A 19,147-nucleotide genomic window follows, 5' to 3' on the forward strand; every position below is an offset into this window, starting at 1 on the left:
CTACGAACGTCCCCCCAGTGGGGGCTCATCACTGGTAGGTGATCTAGTAGGATACAACAGCAGTGACTGACAACACACAAATATGTGGGGAGGAAGTGCAAACTTACCCCGGAACGTCTCGCACTTCCAGCTGACCACTGTATTCTTCATCCACATCACACATTCTGCAATCTGACTTGAGTTTAGTGGAAATCCAGTGACATAGAGATACAAAATATATTATAAGCAGGACTATGGTGACAATTTCCTGTTAGTTTATTATGGACACCCGAACTCTTATAGAAGGTAATGAAGCTACCAATAAGTCAAGGAATCAGTCCTTGGACCTTTTAATATAAGCCCAGTCCACAACTATGCACGTTGCAGACCCGGGGTGCCTTTGGGGATAATTGTTACAACTGAACTAGTACAGTAGATGCACTGTGAATTGTGGTGGACTGGGCGTTAAGGGGAGTGGAATCTTTCACACATAATATACACAAAGTGTGTAATGGATTCGTAGGGACCTATAGAAGAAGGACATATTACTGAAACAGCTAGTGTGTGTCTCATGTGACAGTGACCAAGCAATATCCATGGCAAAGTTATTAGCAGTTTGGCTGCTTCTTTAATGTGTATTTTGTGTATTCCTGAAACAAGGTGGAACAATAAGCTGGAACAAGTGAACGCGTCAGGGTATTAAGAGAGCTAAGTTCTGACAACAATCTTCATCATCATAACATTGCCGTGGCTGTTAAACGAGGCCAAGGCCACCTGACGAAGGCCCATAAGGGGTCGAAACGTTGTCATCCTTATACCTAATACAATTCCTGTGGGAGCTACAAACAGTGTGCGGACTACTTCTCCTTCTCCTGTAGCCTACATATCCTTATGGAACCATGAGGGAGAGGGGGGAAAACACCACAAGAGTGACGAGTGATCAGTCAAACATGTGTTCTCTCCGCAGTAAATAAATAATCTGTCTGTATGCGATCTGACCATTATTATTTTGATTACACTGTCATGCTCGTTTGAGGACAGGTAGAGAGCAGAGCATAGTAAAGTTCGAGGTAACACACCAGTGAATCACTGATATCTGATATGTTTGATGTATGTAATTTCCAGCAGAGCCCCGCCCACGCTTCAACATCACCACGTGTTAAAATACCTTCTACCACTGGTGAATAGTGAAGAAAAGTGGGGGGGGGAAGCAGAGCATGGTTTAAAGTGCAGCAGGTAGATATATTTAATTATGAGTGAATAAATAGATGTGCAGCAGAAGCTGTCCCTCAGTCTAGTCTGTTTAGCATGCATGTGATACTCAGAGTAATCTAGTAAGAGTGGCGACACGCTTTGATCTCGCCGCAAAGCCCGGGTGCCTATGCTATAGTTCCAATCATTGCTCCTATGGCTGGAACTATCCCATTGAGATAGGATGAGCACTTCCGCATTCCATTACAAGGGGAGTCAACAGAGTGCCATTACTATCTTACTAGATTACAGATGGCGCCTGCCTCATGTCCATATTCTTCCTATTACTTGTGTAAGGATGAGGATGTCTCTTGTTGCTTTGTCTGTTCACAGTTCATTATGCATTATATACTGCATGTCATGCTGTTTACAAGTTTGTCCACCAGGGGATGGTGATGTAACACACTTCTAGGTTTAGCTCATGATCAGTTTAGCAGTAGTCTCTCAACAGACTGTTGACTGGCAAAGAGGGCGCTGTTTTTCCTTTATTGTTTGACGATGGGTTCTCAGATTGTGTTAGCAGAGACAGTGGTGGCCCTGCTGATGTTTAACTTCTACATAAAATAGAACCAGAACCTACTGTGCATGCCCACGCATGCATAGGCTACTAACATACACACAAATAGCCCTGTCTATAGTCCAGAAGACTATATCTCATTTGGCCAGGGGGACTGAGAACAAAATGTATTTATTAGTCTCAGTGCCAGGAACCCCCCTTAAGATGATGGAGAGGTATTATGATTATTTATGATTCTTCGTTGTTCTTTGCTCTGGTGTAACGTGTGCGCTGTGATGTTTTCACTCTGCATTAATTGTTTTTGTGTTGTTTTGAATGAAAATGTGTTTGACGAGGATCTTCCATGGCCAAATCCCTCTTGAAAAGGGTTAGTGTGTAATCCACGTTGGCACTTTAAATTGTCAATAAAGTATTTTATCTATGTTAAAAGGTCAGTTTAGTTACCGTAGCAGCTTTCGGTTTAGATATGTTGAAAACACTGTGTGTCTCCTGCTGCTGCTGTTGGATGCGTTTGTGTTCATGGTAACCGATGGGAGCTTCCTCTACAACACACAACACATTGTGGAGAGAACATTCTTCATTTTCAGGACTTTTGTCTTTATTTCAAAAGGCACAAAGAAAAAAGCATTACATTATCTCATCAATTCAACTGTTTAAAACTGTATGAATAGTTAAGTGACAAACGTCGACTTTACAGTAATGAAGGTGCATTCAGTTCCAATGCGCTTTGAATGGGTTCCATGCCTTCATAATGGACTATATGTACAGTATACCAACTTCAATGAGGTGTTCATCCAACAATAGAGATAAGTAACACAAAGAAAAGGATACAATACAAAGTAAAGTTGCTTAACTGATTTAAAAAAAATCTTTAAATCTTTAAATCTTAAAGAAAAAGAACAAAAACATGGTAATATATCACATATAAAATTGTTATCATGAATCATATGTAAGCAAACAACCTAACAGTGGAATATCTATATAATGAAGCTATGCGCATACACTATACTATAGAGTGCTACTGTATGTCTACATAAAATGCTATCATCTAAGTTACATAAGTTGAGCCTATGCAAAGGAACAATAACCTCCTATTTACACTATGGCTTACTGCTCATAACAAACACTGTTCTGTAAAAAAATATATAAACAAAACACATATCATAAAATGGAGGGATTACACATTAGCTTGAATGACAATGCAAGATTATTCATATTAATACCATAATCGCGTAAAATATGTAAAAGTAACAATTGTATAGCAACCACTGACCATAGCCCTTCATCAAGTTGACTATTTTAATTATTAAAAAACTATTTACATGTTGCTGTTGCCTCCTTGGAATATTAATTCTCGGGGCACGGTTCCATAATCTTCTACAGAGGAACCACAGAGAGCATCCTGACTGGATGCGTCACTGCCTGCATAGGCGGCGGTTGAGCCTGACGTTTGGGACGGCTAATATTTGTAGTATTATACAGCGCCAGCATGGATGACTGACCGTGACACTAAATACATTGATTTAACCAGGCCCCCATAAGAAGCTAAATAAAAACGCAACAAGGCTTCCGTTTCAAAATCACATCTTCTGTCTGTCTTCTGTGTGGACTGGGAGGAATTATTTCTATTTACAACCACAAACACCAGGTAAAGTACAGTACTTGTTCTTCTGTCTGTCTGTTCCTGTCAATCATTTTTTTCTTTATTTTTTTGCCCCTTTTTATCCCCAATTTCTATTTACAACCACAAACATCAGGTAAAGTACAGTACTTGTTCTTCTGTCTGTCTGTTCCTGTCAATCTTTTTTTCTTAGCTTTTTTCTCCCTTTTTTTGCCCCCCCCACACACATTTCTGTACATTGTCACAAGCTCACCTGGAGATCATACCGGGAGGATGTAGAGCCTTCATCTTACTCCTACTTAGGATTATGTGCAGTGACTATATATATATCACCCTCCCCGCCCGGCTTCTCTACCCTGAACATGGGCCAAATGTGTTTGTGTAGATGCTCGACAAAGCCAGATGAGGTGGATTCGAACGCCCCTAGACTCCGCAATGGTGGGCACAGCTACTTTACTGTGCCACCCGAGCGTCTCAAGTGTCTATGGGGCCTCGACTCCTGTCTCAGCACTGGGTCCAGCTTCAACAACTCCTTGTTGATCTATCTCTTCATACTGGTGGTATTCTGTCTCCTCACTGGGTCCAGCAGCTTCAACAACTACTTGTTGATCTATCTCTTCATAGTCTGAGTCTTCTGCCTCTTCAATGGGGCCAGATTCAACAACTACTTGTTCATCTATCACGTCATACTCGAGGCCAGATTCAGAATCAGAACTATCAACATTATAATACTCGATATCAATGTTCTCATTTTCGACATCATAATGAACCGTCGCAGTGTCCCACACTGATGCATTATGTCTTCTGCTGGCCTGGAGAAACACAGAAACACCCAACGTTAAGTCACTGAATCACATCTGGCTGAAAACCCTCCTATCTCTCTCCTAACTCTGGTTTAACTGTCATTTATACACATTCCAGTCTTGCGTTGTGTAAAGATGTATTACCTTCCAGAGACAATAGAGGGCGATGGGTACCAGCATCAACAGCAGCACCAACAGCAGCACCACCACAGTGACTGTAACTCTGCTGCTGTCGTCCTCAGGTGTCAGAGGGACTGTAGGAGGGACTGTGAAAAATAAAACATCGTCAAATCATGTAAGAACATTTGATAAACCTTCATGTTTGATTGAATCATGCCTGACGGAGATTCATATTGTGAGTTTAACCCATTTAGACCTGAGGCCGATTCTAAATCAGTTTTCTGAAAAACCTTTCTATGTCAGTGGTGCTCAGCCTTTTTCATGTCAAGGACCCCCCCAGATCTGTATTTGGCCCAAAATATGTTGTTCCAGGGACCCCCCCCCCCATCCCCCCCGCCACCAGAAGCAAAGATTTGAGTTAAAAACATTCACTCTGAAAGAATATATATTCAAAGAATTGAGCCACATTTTCAAGATTCATCAAAAATAGCAGATCTACAAGCTCGTAGCGTGGCACTCGGTGACGCGCTACGAGCTTGTAGGTCTGCTATTTTTCAACAGCTAAAGTATAACATTAACGCTTAAAACACCAAAAGGGGTTCCTGCCCAGAATGGTTTAAAGGTAATTTCATTCAGGTTACCTGTGACGGTGAGAGAGAGGATGTCGCTCTCAGAGGAGACATTGTGAGAAAACACGTTGGTGTGATTTATAACAACGTCGACGTGATAAGCACAGCTGTAATTCCCTAGGTGGCCGGGGCCTGCTTCGAAGAACAGGAAGTTGGCAGAGTGATTGACAGCTGGCTGGGTGTGGTTGTGTGTGCTGTTGGCTCCAGTGAAGGTGAGGTGGAAGGAGCCGTCTGGGTACTGTGGCAGGATGGAGCAGCTGATGCTGAAGTTGGAACCTTCCAACACCTGCTGCCCCTGCTGCTGGCCCTCAGAAACCCCGTTTAGAGTGGGGAAGACGCTGATGTTTGGCTTAAACAGAAGATCTGTAACAAGACACGAGTGATTGAATTATAGTACAGCAGATATTTACATTTACAGTATAGAGTAGCCAATGAGATGGAACCAAGATTAGAGATCCAACATATTGTATGGCGTTCTGTATGGCTTTTGCTGAAATTAGACGATGCAAAAAATGTTGTTTTAAATTCATTCAGAAAAAGAAACATCCTGTTTCTATGCTGTAGATAGGTAGGTTAAGTGAGTAGGCAAGTAGACAGACGTCACTGTGTGTGTTACCTGAACAGATCACCTCCAATGTGACAGTGGAATTCTCAGACAGTGTCATTCCACACTCCCTCAGTGAAGCCTCGGTTCCAACACAGTCAGCTGTGATCCACCACACAGGTTGAACCGTTGAAGCAGGACTCCTTTGTGTTGAAACGTCAGAGCCACAATCCATCTGCCTACACACGACAGAGGATGACTTCAGGTTCCAGTCGGACTGACCATCCACGGGTCTCCAGTCTCCCTGGTGTTGCATCTCCAGTACACCACTACAGTTACTGCTTCCTCCCACCAGCCTGACGTCATCAGGCTCTGTACAGAGACAAGACCGTTACAAACCATTTAGAGCAGACATGCCTTGTGAGCCGAAAGTGTTCAGTTCTCCCACTCCATGTTAATGGATGGTGGTGTTCTGTTGGGACGCATACTTTGGTTAGACATAGCATTGGTCCGACTGGATTAAGGTTGGTGAGGGGTGCGTTAAGACGACCGGATTAAAGTTGGTGAGGGGTGCGTTAAGGGTTGGGAGAGGGTTAAGGTTAGGTTTAGGTGTGCTGCCCCGTGGGAGGTTAGGGTGAGGGTGAGGGTTTGAGATATCAGACCAATGGTATGTCTAACCAAAAGCATGCACCCGTTCTGTTAACAGATGGTGGGGATCTATTCCTAACACTGTCTAACACTAACACATGGTGAGCTGTCACTCCCAAGACGGCAAACGGGTGACTTCTTGTAACGGAATTGACCAAACGTCAAACTAAAAACTCAAACTTTGAGCACGGAATATCTGCAACTTATATATAACGGTTGTCCCTGGCTGTGGCACACCCGTTATGCCATGCTCAGCCAATCACAGCGCATAATGGGAATAACGGCACAGCTTCCAGCCAATCACAACGGCCAACCACATCGCCAATGTCGGCGCCATACATGGTTCATTTTGCTGCAATTCCGTCCTCAAATTTTGGCGGCATAGATGGTAATTTTCCCTCCTCATATTTTGAGGACATTACTAAAATGATTAGATTATACCTGAGCAGGTGAGTCCAACAGTCTTGTCAGGTGAGCAGGTCGTGTTTCTAGTTGAATCTGACCTTCTACAGTCCAGGAGAACAGACTCGTTGCCTTCACACTGGAATTCTGTGGTCCACATCGAAGTGTTCACCTCTCCATAGAGCGCCCCCTGGAGGACTGAAGGAGGCCCGCAGCCAAGATCCCTACAGACCACCTCTGCATCCTGCTGGTCAAAGTCATCTTCACACACTGAGACCCACGACTGGTTAGACTTCACCTCGACTCTGCCTGAACACACACTGGTCCCATTCACCAACCTCACAGACTCTGGAGAGAGAGAGAGAGAGAGAGAGAGAGAGAGAGAGAGAGAGAGAGAGAGAGAGAGAGAGAGAGAAAGGAGGAGGGAGAGAAGGGGGGTGTCAATGTACGTGTATCTTATTAAGGGCAATTATTGCAACATGTTTCAACAAGCACGCGCATGCACGCACACACGCAGTGGAGTTGTGTAGGTGAAGTGGAGTGCACATTATTGTAATAGTGGAGGTCACTGTTTATGTGTTTTACCCGAACAGAACACCTCCAGTCTCTCAGTGGAATTACGAGACTCCTTTGCTCCACACTCCCTCAGTGAAGATTGAGATCCAACACATGGAATCTTCCACACAGGTTCAACGGTTGCATCAGACCTCCTTTGTGTTGAAACAGCAGAGCCGCAGTTCAGCTGTCTACACACTACAGATGATGACTTCAGGTTCCAGTCATAAATAGAACCCGCTGGTCTCCACTCTTCCTGGTGTTTCAGCTCCAGGATACCAGAACAGTTACTGGTTCCTCCCTCCAACATGACGTCACCAGGCTCTGTACAGTGGCAAAAAAGAAAATGAACTACTATTACTTTCATTGTTAAATAGGAATGTGAATTACAAGTATAGTTGGTATTTTACTGTTTTATCTCAGGCTAGCAATGTCATTTTCATGTTTTAAACTAGAAATATGTGCTCCTCTGCATGAGCACAGGACTCCACCGACAATATAGTAGAGGTCAATCTTAGCCAATCAGGATGACATGTGAAATATTGGACAAGTCTCCCTTGATGACATTACTATAGAGGTAATCAGGGCCGCTGCTGGCCATTTGGGTGCCCTAAACATAACATAATTGTGGTGCCTTGTGCTTTGTGGTGCGGTGCTGGATTACTTCTTCAATTCGACCAATTCCACAATTCAATTGGACTAGGCAGCAGGAAGTACAAGGTAATAGCCTAAATAGCTCCAGTTTTACCACCTTGGTGATTCACAACCATATGCTTATATTGGATGTGATTTCTCATCCCATCAGAATCAAAGTAATCACAGACATGACAGTGTCTGCAGCTAGAGTACATTCCACTCACTGCACAGGGAAGTGAATGATGCCAGGCTGCAGGTGACCACAAACCAGTCACATTATGTGAAATTATTATGTTCTTTTCTAGATTATTATTACCTGAGCAGGCGAGTCCAACAGTCTTGTCAGGTGAGCAGGTGGTGTTTCTAGTCGAGTCTGAGGTTCTACAGTCTAGGAGAGCAGATTCGTTGCCTTCACACTGGAACTCTTTGGTCCACATCGAAGCGTTCACTTCCCCATAGAGCGCCCCCTGGAGGACTGAAGGAGCCCCGCAGCCAAGGTCCCTACAGACCACCTCTGCATCCTGCTGGTCAAAGTCATCTTCACACACTGAGACCCACGACTGGTTAGACTTCACCTCGACTCTGCCTGAACACACACTGGTCCCATTCACCAACCTCACAGAATCTGGAGAGAGAGAGAGAGAGAGAGATCATTTTAATCATAGAACATTACACTTTTCCAGGACTGCTCCACTCATCTCTGAAATGCCATTTTTTTAAGAGTGGGGATCTTAGTTGAGATCATTCAAGAATACATTTTCCAACATCACTGCGCACAAATAAGGAGTTGTCTAAATGTAATAACTAACTTTTTGTGTATTCATAATTCCTAACATGTCTCTGTAATGGACGGTCAGGACTCGGTAACCTATTAATATGTGAGCATTTTGTTGGTGGTACTTTATTTCGTACTTTAGGTTAATACAAGTAAAGAATGTGTAGCCCTCAGTGGCAAGGGAGGTGTGTGTTCTGTGTGACAGACAGACAGACAGACAGACAGACAGACAGACAGACAGACAGACAGACAGACACCTGAACAGGTGTTACCTGAACAGATCACCTCCAGTCTGTGGGCTGAAGTATAAGACGCATTTGTTCCACAGTCCTTCAGTGAAGACTCAGAGCCAACACAGGGAGATGTTATCCAATATACAGGTTGATTTGTAGAACCAACCAGTCTTAGTGATGAAACAGCAGAACCACAGCCTAGCTGTCTACACACTACAGATGATGACTGCAGGGTCCAGTCAGAATCATCCACTGGTCTCCACCCATAATGGAGTTTCATCTCAAGTTTTCCAGCACAGTTACTGGTTCCTTCCACCAACCTGACATCTGTACAGAGACGAAAGTAAGCAGTAAAAACAAAATTAGAAAATGCATTACTTTCATTTTAAGTAATGGACACAAAAGATGCTACACATACTCGGAGTCGGATCATATAGGATACCGGATAAGTTTGTGAAAACTGTGGCCGAGTCTTACACACAGTCTGTCCTGCAGGGGACACAGAAAACACCACCGGTACGTTCCAAAAATATCTGTCAACCTAAATCAGAGTAAGTAAAGGGGCAGTGGATCAGGGGATAGAGTGGCCGGTAGAGTAGCCGGTTCGATGCTGGGTTCCCCCAGAGTTAGTGTAGGTTCTAAGTAGGTTAGACACTAAAGGTGGTTGCACACCGGCCGCGTTTTTCGGAAAATCGATAGAAACGCAGCTACAAATCCGAAAAACGCGCTCGGTGTGTGGGGACCTTAACTCTGCCATCGGTGTGTGAATGTGTGTGTGAATGGGTGAATGTAATGCACAATCTATGTAAAGCACTCTGGATAAAAGCACCATTTACCATTTAAAGCAAATCACACGCATGTTGAAAAGAATGCTAATTAAAGTTATTGAAATGAGACGCTGCTGTCATAGGAGGAGGAGGCAGAGGAGATGGGTCAGGTGGGTGTGTCCACATTTTAACACATACTGTACACCAGCATTACTCAACCCGCGGGCCGCATGCGGCCCCTGCTTCATGTCTCTGCGGCCCATCGTGGTCATGCCAATGAAATGATAGTTTTTGTACTTTCAGTGTGGGGAAAGCATTTGCAATCGTGATTCGAGATTCAGCTGATATAGGAAAGTGACCTGGTATCTGTTCTATTCTATTTTATGTTGTTCGTTTCATTAATGTATTTAAGTATTCTTTTTGTTTGAGTATATATTGGCTTTACTGCATCATTGCACTGGTTACAATTTGTTCTAGATCCTTCATCCTAGTGTTCATTTAAAATGAGATATTCCTCTAAATCTGGGTAGTAAAAAAAGAAAAGAATCAGGCCACAGCCCTGGCTCTCCTGGTCCCTCTGCACGTCCCTGATTACCTGAGCAGGTAAGTCCAACAGTCTTGTCAGGTGAGCAGGTGGTGTTTCTAGTTGAGTCTGACCTTCTACAGTCTAGGAGAACAGACTCGTTGCCTTCACACTGGAACTCTTTGGTCCACATCGAAGCGTTCACTTCCCCATAGAGCGCCCCCTGGAGGACTGAAGGAGGCCCGCAGTCAAGCTCCCTACAGACCACCTCTGCATCCTGCTGGTCAAAGTCATCTTCACACACTGAGACCCACGACTGGTTAGACTTCACCTCGACTCTGCCTGAACACACACTGGTCCCATTCACCAACCTCACTGACTCTGGAGAGAGAGAGAGAGAGAGAGAGAGAAAGTGTGTTCAACATTTTCATTCATTGAAGGAAGGCTACAACAGATGAAAACATGAGGACACACACACACACACACACACACACACACACACACACATACACACAATTTATAATTTAGGCATTTAGCAGACGCTCTTGACCCATTCAGGACGGGAACCCGTTTGGTGTTTTAAGCATTGTGTTATACTTTAGTTATTGAAAAGCGCAGCACTAGCTTGTAGATCTGCTTTTTTTTTTTTTTTGTGAAAACGTGTGCAAATCTTTGGATTTAAATTATTTCAGAGCAAACGTTTTTATTTCATATGTTCGCTTCTGGGGGTCCCTGGAACAACATATTTTCAGATATGCCAGCCACATACATATAATTCTGGGGGTCCTTGACATGAAATAGTTTGAGAACCACTGACATAGAAACGTAGGTTTTTCATTTGTAAAATAGTCCTCAGGTCTAATTGGGTTAAATTAATCCAGAGCGATTTACAGAACAACACGGTAATACAGCAAATACATAACACACACACACACAGATAGACATGAATCAACGGATGGACAGACATATGGGGACAGACAGACAGACAAGCCAGATCAATTTAATAGCAGACTGTTATTGTTGAAGTATTGTTTGTGTTACCTGAACAGATCACCTCCAGACTGTCAGAGGACTTGTGAGACCCCATTGCTCCACACTCCCTCAGTGAAGACTCAGTACCATCACAGGAAGATATAATCGACCATACATCAGTATCATCAGCAGAACTACTTTGTGTCGACAGAGCAGAGCCACAGTCTATCTGCCGACACACTACAGATGCTGCCTTCAGGTTCAAGACAGACTTCTGACCAACCCCTCGTCTCCATTCTCTCTGGTGTTTGATCTCCAGTCCACCAGTACAGTTACTGCTTCCTCCCACCAACCTAACATCATCAGGCCCTGTACAGAGACAAGTGAGAATATCGTAAGTACAGTTAAACAAAGTACTATTACTTTTCCTTACAAAAACATCCTAACAAAGCGTGTAGATTGTTATGTCAGGCTATCGAAACCACATCCTTGTGTTTGTTTTCTGTTTGAACTGATTCTAGCCCCTCCCACGTCCAGAGTCTGTGTCCATAGTCGTTTCATAGTGTCTGAGCAAATAGACAATGTGTCTAATTTTACGTCATGCTGATGTGCCCCTCACTTCACATGGGTGTGATTTTTCAACTAAGATTTTGGTTTGTAAAGCATGTAACCTTTGTCCTATTTTTGTCCAGCTATGTCCAACTTTCAGTGTTTACACAAACATTGGAGACAAAAGTGTGTAAACCCAAACATTGAGGACACAAATTGTTATTGGCCGGAATGTGATGATGTATGATGATAAGAGCGCCCCTCACTTACACACGGGTGTGATTTGTATTATTACCTGAGCAGGTGAGTCCAACAGTCTTGTCAGGTGAGCAGGTGGTGTTTCTAGTTGAGTCTGACCTTCTACAGTCCAGGAGAACAGACTCGTTGCCTTGACACAGGAACTCTGTGGTCCCCATTGAAACGTTCACTTCTCCATAGAGCGCCCCCTGGAGGACTGAAGGAGGCCCGCAGTCAAGCTCCCTACAGACCACCTCTGCATCCTGCTGGTCAAAGTCATCTTCACACACTGAGACCCACGACTGGTTAGACTTCACCTCGACTCTGCCTGAACACACACTGGTCCCATTCACCAACCTCACTGACTCTGGAGAGAGACAGAGAGAGAGAGAGAGAGAGAGAGAGAGACAGAGAGAGAGAGAGAGAGAGAGAGAGAGAGAGAGAGAGAGCGATAGATCATTTTAATCAAGAACATTAATGAGAATCATTTGAATAGAATGAAGGTGTGAACGAAGTATGCCATTGTTACAGGAGGCTATTGATCTGTTATAAGCTAGGCAAAGCAGTAGCCATGCAGTGGGAAATCAGCTTTCGATGGGCACAGTCTAAGATGAAATAAATATCGCTTTTGTGAGGCAGGTTGTCGCAGACCCCCAGTGAATGGGCTCCAATTTTGACAACCCGTGCCCTGCACGGTCCATAGACCGTCCAGTCACCAGCGATTATATCAGAATACAAACCAGACCCGCCCCACCCGTCAAATTAGGGACCCGTTGTAAGCCCTGTTACCCGTGATTACATACAGTAAATAGCCTACAGCCAGTCACTCAATTTAAAACTGTGTTAAAATGCTTTTAACACAAGACAGCAGCCGTCAACCATAGCGGTACATTCAGTGGTCAAGTTCGTTCATAAATCTACACGTCAAGTGAAGAACGGAGGAGTGAGCTTTCCATATAGCCACGCGCCAGAACGTGCATACATGCAGTATGTTGTTTGCATTGTCAGATGATTTTTATTTGAAGGTTAAACAGGATGATAAATGTGTTTTTGTGAGTTAAGTCAACTGACCGGCGTGCTGTGTTAAGTTACGTGCTAGTGCTATGAGGATGATATCCCAAAGCGCCCTCCCGCTCATAAAACATATGTTGGACTCAGGCCGTAAATTAAAGCCCTTTTTAAGTTTGCAGCATGTGTGTGTGTGTGTGTTGTGGTGTTCACTGTGTACCAGTGTCTGGCCAGCAGCTACGATCCGAATCTCTGGTGTTTACACAGAAACGCTAATAAACAACTTAAATGTTAAAAACAGGCGTTGTGGTTGTGTGTATATGCTAATGGTCAATGCCCGTGTGCAGAGCAATTGCTCAAGCCACTGAGGAGAACCATCCAGAACAGACAGGAGTGACTGCCTGACTGACCGGTTTCCTTATTATAGTAGGATAGGATAGTGAAGGTAGCAGATATACAAGCTCACAATGTGTCACATCGGAACATGTTGTGAACTTGTAGATCTGCTATTTTCACTGTATTTGAAAGTGCATTTAAGTGGTTACACTTTTCCCTTCCTAGAGATGTCTTTGAAATGTAGTGGAGTAAAAGTATACAAAAATAGAAGTACTTAAGTAATAGTACTCAATACAAGTAAACATACTTTGCTAATGTCCACCACTGTGCATAACAGACACGGACATGAGTTTCAACAAAGACACAGACAGACAGACAGACAGACAGACAGACAGACAGACCAATTAAATTAACTGTACAGATTACAGTCATTGCTGAAGTGATTGTTAGTGTTACCTGAACAGAATACCTCCAGGATCGTATGGGAAGTATCAGACGTCTTTGTTCCACACTCCCTCAGTGAAGATTCAGATCCATCACAGGACACTGTCATCTTCCATACCGGTTGTGTTGGAGCAGAACTCTGTTGAAGTTGATATTCTGAAGTATAACTCCATCGTGTTGAAACAGCAGAGCCACACTCCATCTGCCTACACACTACAGAGGATGACTGCAGGGTCCAGTCAGACCGACCATCCACAGGTTTCCAGTCTCCCTGGTGTTGCGTCTCCAGTCGACCAGTACACATACTGCTTCCTCCCACCAGCCTGACAGGCTCTGTACAGAGACAAGGGAGTAAGTAGTACAACAACGTTTTATTTCATCAAAAACTAAAAGTGTCGTTATCTCAGAGAGTCAGTGTCTTTGTGAATATCTTCAATATATTTAAGTTGATACTTTTTGAGTGGTGTAACCACTCCTATACCATAATAACAGTCACAAAAAGGCCAATATAACTGCATGAGGAACGCTTTAAACTATTTATTTATGAACATGGAAAACTCTCCCTCTCTCTCATCTGTGCATAAACCATTGTTTCTCTTCTGTCTGTGCGTAGGGGACACATTGTTACGGCTCGCTCCTCCTCCTAACCTTCACAAATCACATCCATGTACTGTGACAATGTGCAACACGCGTTATCACACTAAACACAATGTGCACGTGCAACATTAACATGGAGTTGTAAACATTGACATGGAGTTGTAAACATTGACATGGAGTTGTAAACATTAACATGGAGTTGTAAACATTGACATGGAGTTGTAAACATTGACAACTGCTTTGACAGCAGGGGGAGGCGTGGCTGTGTGTTATTTGCAGAGCCCTCCATACCTAGCGTAATGAACATATAGACAGTTGCAACAGCAAATTATGAAGTGGTTATTGTGGCGATTTATGAACTTAATATGTATATACGGTATATATATATATATATATATATATATAATTACCTAAGCAGGTGAGTCCAACAGTCTTGTCAGGTGAGCAGGTGGCGTTTCTAGTCGAGTCTGATGTTCTACAGTCCAGGAGAACAGACTCACTGCCGTCACACTGGAACTCTGTGGTCCACATTGAAGCGTTAACTTCTCCATAGAGCGCCCCCTGGAGGACTGAAGGAGCCCCGCAGTCAAGCTCCCTACAGAGCACCTTTGCGTCCTGCTGGTCAAAGTCATCTTCACACACTGAGACCCACGACTGGTTAGACTTCACCTCGACTCTGCCTGAACACACACTGGTCCCATTCACCAACCTCACAGACTCTGGAGAGAGAGAGAGAGAGAGAGAGAGAGAGAGAGATTTAATTAGAAGAAGCTCTTGGTCTATCTATAATCTATGATGATTTGTAATCTTTGTTTACCTGTTGTGTTGTGTGTTTGTTCAGCCTGGAGAGCTGAAGGGAAACAAATAACACAATCAATTAGCTTCACAACAGAGAACGTGGATTGTCTCTATTACTGTAATACATTGTCTCCACCAGGTCGGGCGTTACATTTCGACCCGTAACTCTTGAATCAAAGGTCGTACAATCACTGACATTCCCTGGATTCCTTGGATCATGACAACTACCCACACAGTCAATGCCCACCTCAGAATGAGTATCAGAATCAGATGGGAACTCGCGCAGAAAGTTTCAAACACCCAGTTCTCTTTTCTCATTGGACAATATTTTCCCCCAGCGATGGGATCCACGCAAGACGTTAACGTCACCAAAGGCCAGCTAGCTGGCCCTGGCACTTGAAAGAAGACGCCCAGCAGGGAAAACTTGAAATCTGATTGGCTAAGGAACCTGTCAATCTCTATATTGCTCCCATTCATTTCAACAGCAAGGGGATTCAGTGGAGTTTATGAAGGCCTTACCCGGAGACAACAAAAGGAAATAATCCCATTGGTTAAGAAAAACCAAGCGCTGTTGTACCTGCACAGAATGGAAGCAGAGCATCCAGCCTGTCTGAGTGAGAAATAGTGCAGTGGCAGCGAAATCAATACAATTTATAATATTTGTTAAAAAGAAAAACGTATTATAAAATATAAATTTCTGCATCAGGAAAGTGCAGGGCCAGCAGAGAAGGCCCTACATGTGTTGTGCAGCGACGTTGTCCCACTCCCCAAACTATGTGTATATTTGTATTGGTGGATATCTGCTTTGTGCCTGTTCCTGGAATATAGCTATTTTAACTAAGTTTCAAATGGTATAGTGGACGGACGACACATTTTGTTTCACTACCGTGAACAATCCTCAAATATGCAACAAAGTGAGGGGTACATTGCTCCTGCCGCACTTCATATTTGAGGATTGTTCACGGTACATTACGGTATCGTATTACTTCCTAGCATGTATAGCCTAGTTCAAAACTTCAAACGGCCACCATCAAACTGTATAGGCTACAGTGAGTAAGAAAAATCTCTGCTGTGTGTCGTTAAAGGACATTTATTATCACCTGGCTTTCAGACAGAAGTATCCTACATAAACTGATGTCTTACCGACTTACCAGATAAACCGTGATGGCATGAGGCCAGCTGCTGTGCTAGGTTACCACTGTTGTTGGACCAATCATCACTAAACTCTCAGGATGACATAAGTACCTAAAAATACCCTGAAAGATGTATTCTAATCGGCCACCAAGGGTTGCTACAAATGGAAATACAAATGTGACTATGCAGAGGCAAGGAAGCAACCCGGTGCTCAGGAGGTGTGCGTGTGCAGGTATACAAAATATAAAAATAGTAAAAAGGTGCTCCTGGATCAATCGGGATAACACATGTATGAAACCGACAAGACCGGTATAGGTCGAAGCATGTCGGTTTAATAAAGTTTTCCGCCTTTTTAACTAATCTCCGCTTTTTTCTACAAATGCACTGACTATAATGAATTGTTTAGTCCAAACATTACAACTCACAGGACATGTTTCATAACACTGTGTGTACAGTTATTTTGTAATTGCCCAACAGGGGAAGCCATCAGTTCTAAATGTGTGTGTGCATGTGCACTGTGCATGGACTTGACCGAAATGTGGCCTTAAACCCATTCAGGACGGGAACCCCTTTTGGTATTTCAAGCATTATGTTATACTTTAGCTATTGAAAAATAGCACATCTACAAGCTCATAGCGCGGCACCGAATTCTGGGCTATACGAGCTTGTAGATCTGCTAATTTTGAAAAATCGTGAAAATGTGGCGCAAATCTTTGAATATATATGAATGAGTGAACGTTTTTAACTCGAATCTTCCCCTGGTCCCTGGAAAGACATATTTTCAGATGGGGGTACATGGCGAAATACAGATAATTCTGGGGGTCCTTGACCTGAAAAATGTTGAGCACCACTGACATAGAAACACAGGTTTTACAGAAAACTTTTAGGATTTAGAAGCCATTTGTTTTTAATTGTTTACATTAGTAGGCTATTTTATTATTATTGTTATTATCTTTTTTACATTGTTTGTATGGTCTGTTGGTTGTTTTAAAATGGACCTCTATTTCATTTTTACCAATAGATTGTACTCAAAAAGGACTCAGAGCACGACACAGAGTGCCGTGCGTGCTATGAGCTTGTAGATCTGCTATTTTTGAAAAATCTTGAAAATGTGGCGCAAATCTTTGACTATATATTCTTTCAAAGTGAACATTTTTAATTAAAATATTTGGAACAACATATTTTCAGATGGGGGTCCACGGCCAAATGCATATTATTCTGGGGGTCCTTGACATGAAAAGGTTTGAGCACCACTGACATACAGAAACAGGATTTTAAGAAACTGTCATGAATTAGAAGACATTTGTAGTCATATATTTAATGCAGGTGTCAGAAACAGTTAAAGGACATTGGAGTACAAAGTAATACTAAGTGTAATCAGTGTAAACACATGTAGTAAGATGTGTTTCAGTCTCTGAGTCTCTACTCACAGCAGTCTGCAGGTTCGTCTGAGCCGTCCCCACAGTCATCTGCCGTGTCACACTTCCACCACAACGGAATGCACTTGTAGTTCTTACAAGCAAACTGACGGGAGAGACGACACACATCTTTAGAATGACTATCAACAGCAGACACGAGACCTATAAAGACATAAACGCGTACAACACAAGTGAACTGGAGGTGAATCACCTGGCTGGCAGTGCAGCTGGACATGCACTGCTTGTTGTCCGCTGCCAAGTAGAAGTAGGTTGGACAGGAACACTTGTAGCCTCCTCCAGGTGAGAGCAGACACAGGTTACTGCATCCTCCATTGTTGGTCTGACACGGATGAGCAGACACTGCAGGAAAACATGTACACATGTAATGAATATGAGAGCCCTGAATACTATTACTATACTGATACAACACTACTAGCTACTACTATTATGTTACAATACTGTTTAGGGGTGCACAGTTATGAAATTATAATGACCGATCTCCCATTATTTGCAGGGTCATATCTGCCGATACCAAATCTGACCAATTCCGATATTATACAGAGGGCCACAATGGAAACAAGCCTATAGGTCCTCTAGGGGCTTGGCCCAAAGCCAATCAATACATACTGTAGCCTATACTCTTTTTCCAAGTGTGAATGAATGAATGAATTCAATGTAGAACTTTTCATTTATTTTGCTGGTGTAAACCGATGAAATAATCAGGATTATTTTGAGACCGATCCGATACCAATATGGCATTTGTATGGCTGATGTGGCCAATTCCGATTATACTATACTAATACTATTACTACTACTATGTCACGATATGACTATTATTATTGTTGCTGTTGTTATTATTATAGGCTGTATTTATACTGTATACGTAATGCTTTTCAAAACAGATCAGATAATAATACAATGATAGACAGTTAATAGAAGTCATAAAACATTATGCAGAGTCATAATGAGAGTGTTGTGTACAGTAGGTGGTACAGACCCTCAGGTTGTTGATATGGGTGGTAGATCTGGATGTCCCATGGCTTGTTCAGGGTTCTGATGAGTGTGGTGGGGTTGGTTCCCTGAGTCTTGTGAGCTCTGGAGATGGAGCTGGAGTCGGAGCTCCAGTAGATGTACTCCTCAAACAGGATAATACCAAAGATATCGTCGTCCTGACGCAGAACTACAGACACACAAAACCAAAAGCGTCAGAATATTATTAAATAGCAGTAAGACTATTTATAATAAGATATACAATGTTTTAGTAAAGTGTACTCTGAAGTAAATCATGTTCTTACTGCTTTAATTACTTTTTCTTCCACTACTCATGGACAACATTTACAAAAGCTGTTCTTGAACACAGTCAAATCTGGAGCATTCCTTTAACACAGAGTGTAAAATGGACCTGGAATTGTGTAATTACAGTGTCTTCAAAATGTTGCCCACAATATGTATCAGTATGTGTGTGTGTGTGTGTGTGTGTGTGTGTGTGTGTGTGTGTGTGTGTGTGTGTGTGTGTGTGTGTGTGTGAGCGTGTGTGAGCGTGTGTGAGCGTGCATGTGAGCGTATGTGCGTGCTTGCGTGTGTGGCTGCGTGCTTACATACGTGGCTGCGTGCATGCCTGCGTGTGTGAGTGTGTGGCTGCGTGTGTGTG

General features: G+C 43.1%; 2 protein-coding genes and 1 long non-coding RNA gene across 3 annotated transcripts; all 3 read right to left on the reverse strand.

The window, feature by feature from the left end:
* Positions 1-3,196: 3,196 nt before the first annotated feature.
* LOC310865799 (antigen WC1.1-like) lies at positions 3,197-6,674 on the reverse strand (the record flags this gene model as incomplete). The annotated part of the gene is made up of 4 exons (XM_083775008.1): positions 3,197-4,002; positions 4,933-5,283; positions 5,537-5,836; positions 6,554-6,674. The coding sequence occupies 4 exons, from the start codon at positions 6,672-6,674 to the stop codon at positions 3,851-3,853; spliced, it is 924 nt and encodes a 307-aa protein (XP_083631134.1). The 3' UTR covers positions 3,197-3,850.
* Positions 6,675-6,738: 64 nt separating this feature from the next.
* Positions 6,739-8,113, reverse strand: LOC310865597. The gene is made up of 3 exons (XR_014569836.1): positions 8,022-8,113; positions 7,100-7,393; positions 6,739-6,862 (listed from the first exon to the last, which is right to left on the reverse strand). It is a non-coding gene; the product is annotated as an uncharacterized lncRNA (long non-coding RNA).
* Positions 8,114-8,748: 635 nt separating this feature from the next.
* LOC310865800 (CD5 antigen-like) lies at positions 8,749-18,822 on the reverse strand (the record flags this gene model as incomplete). The annotated part of the gene is made up of 11 exons (XM_083775009.1): positions 8,749-8,822; positions 9,017-9,040; positions 10,076-10,384; positions 11,045-11,344; positions 11,820-12,089; positions 14,647-14,778; positions 14,964-14,996; positions 17,509-17,602; positions 17,708-17,856; positions 18,494-18,676; positions 18,804-18,822. 11 exons carry the CDS (start codon positions 18,820-18,822, stop codon positions 8,749-8,751), a joined length of 1,587 nt encoding a protein of 528 aa, XP_083631135.1.
* Between the last annotated feature and the right edge of the window lie 325 nt (positions 18,823-19,147).

This window comes from Protomyctophum parallelum (assembly GCF_964188405.1).
Source record: "Protomyctophum parallelum genome assembly, chromosome: 10".
Taxonomy (NCBI): Eukaryota; Metazoa; Chordata; class Actinopteri; order Myctophiformes; family Myctophidae; genus Protomyctophum; species Protomyctophum parallelum.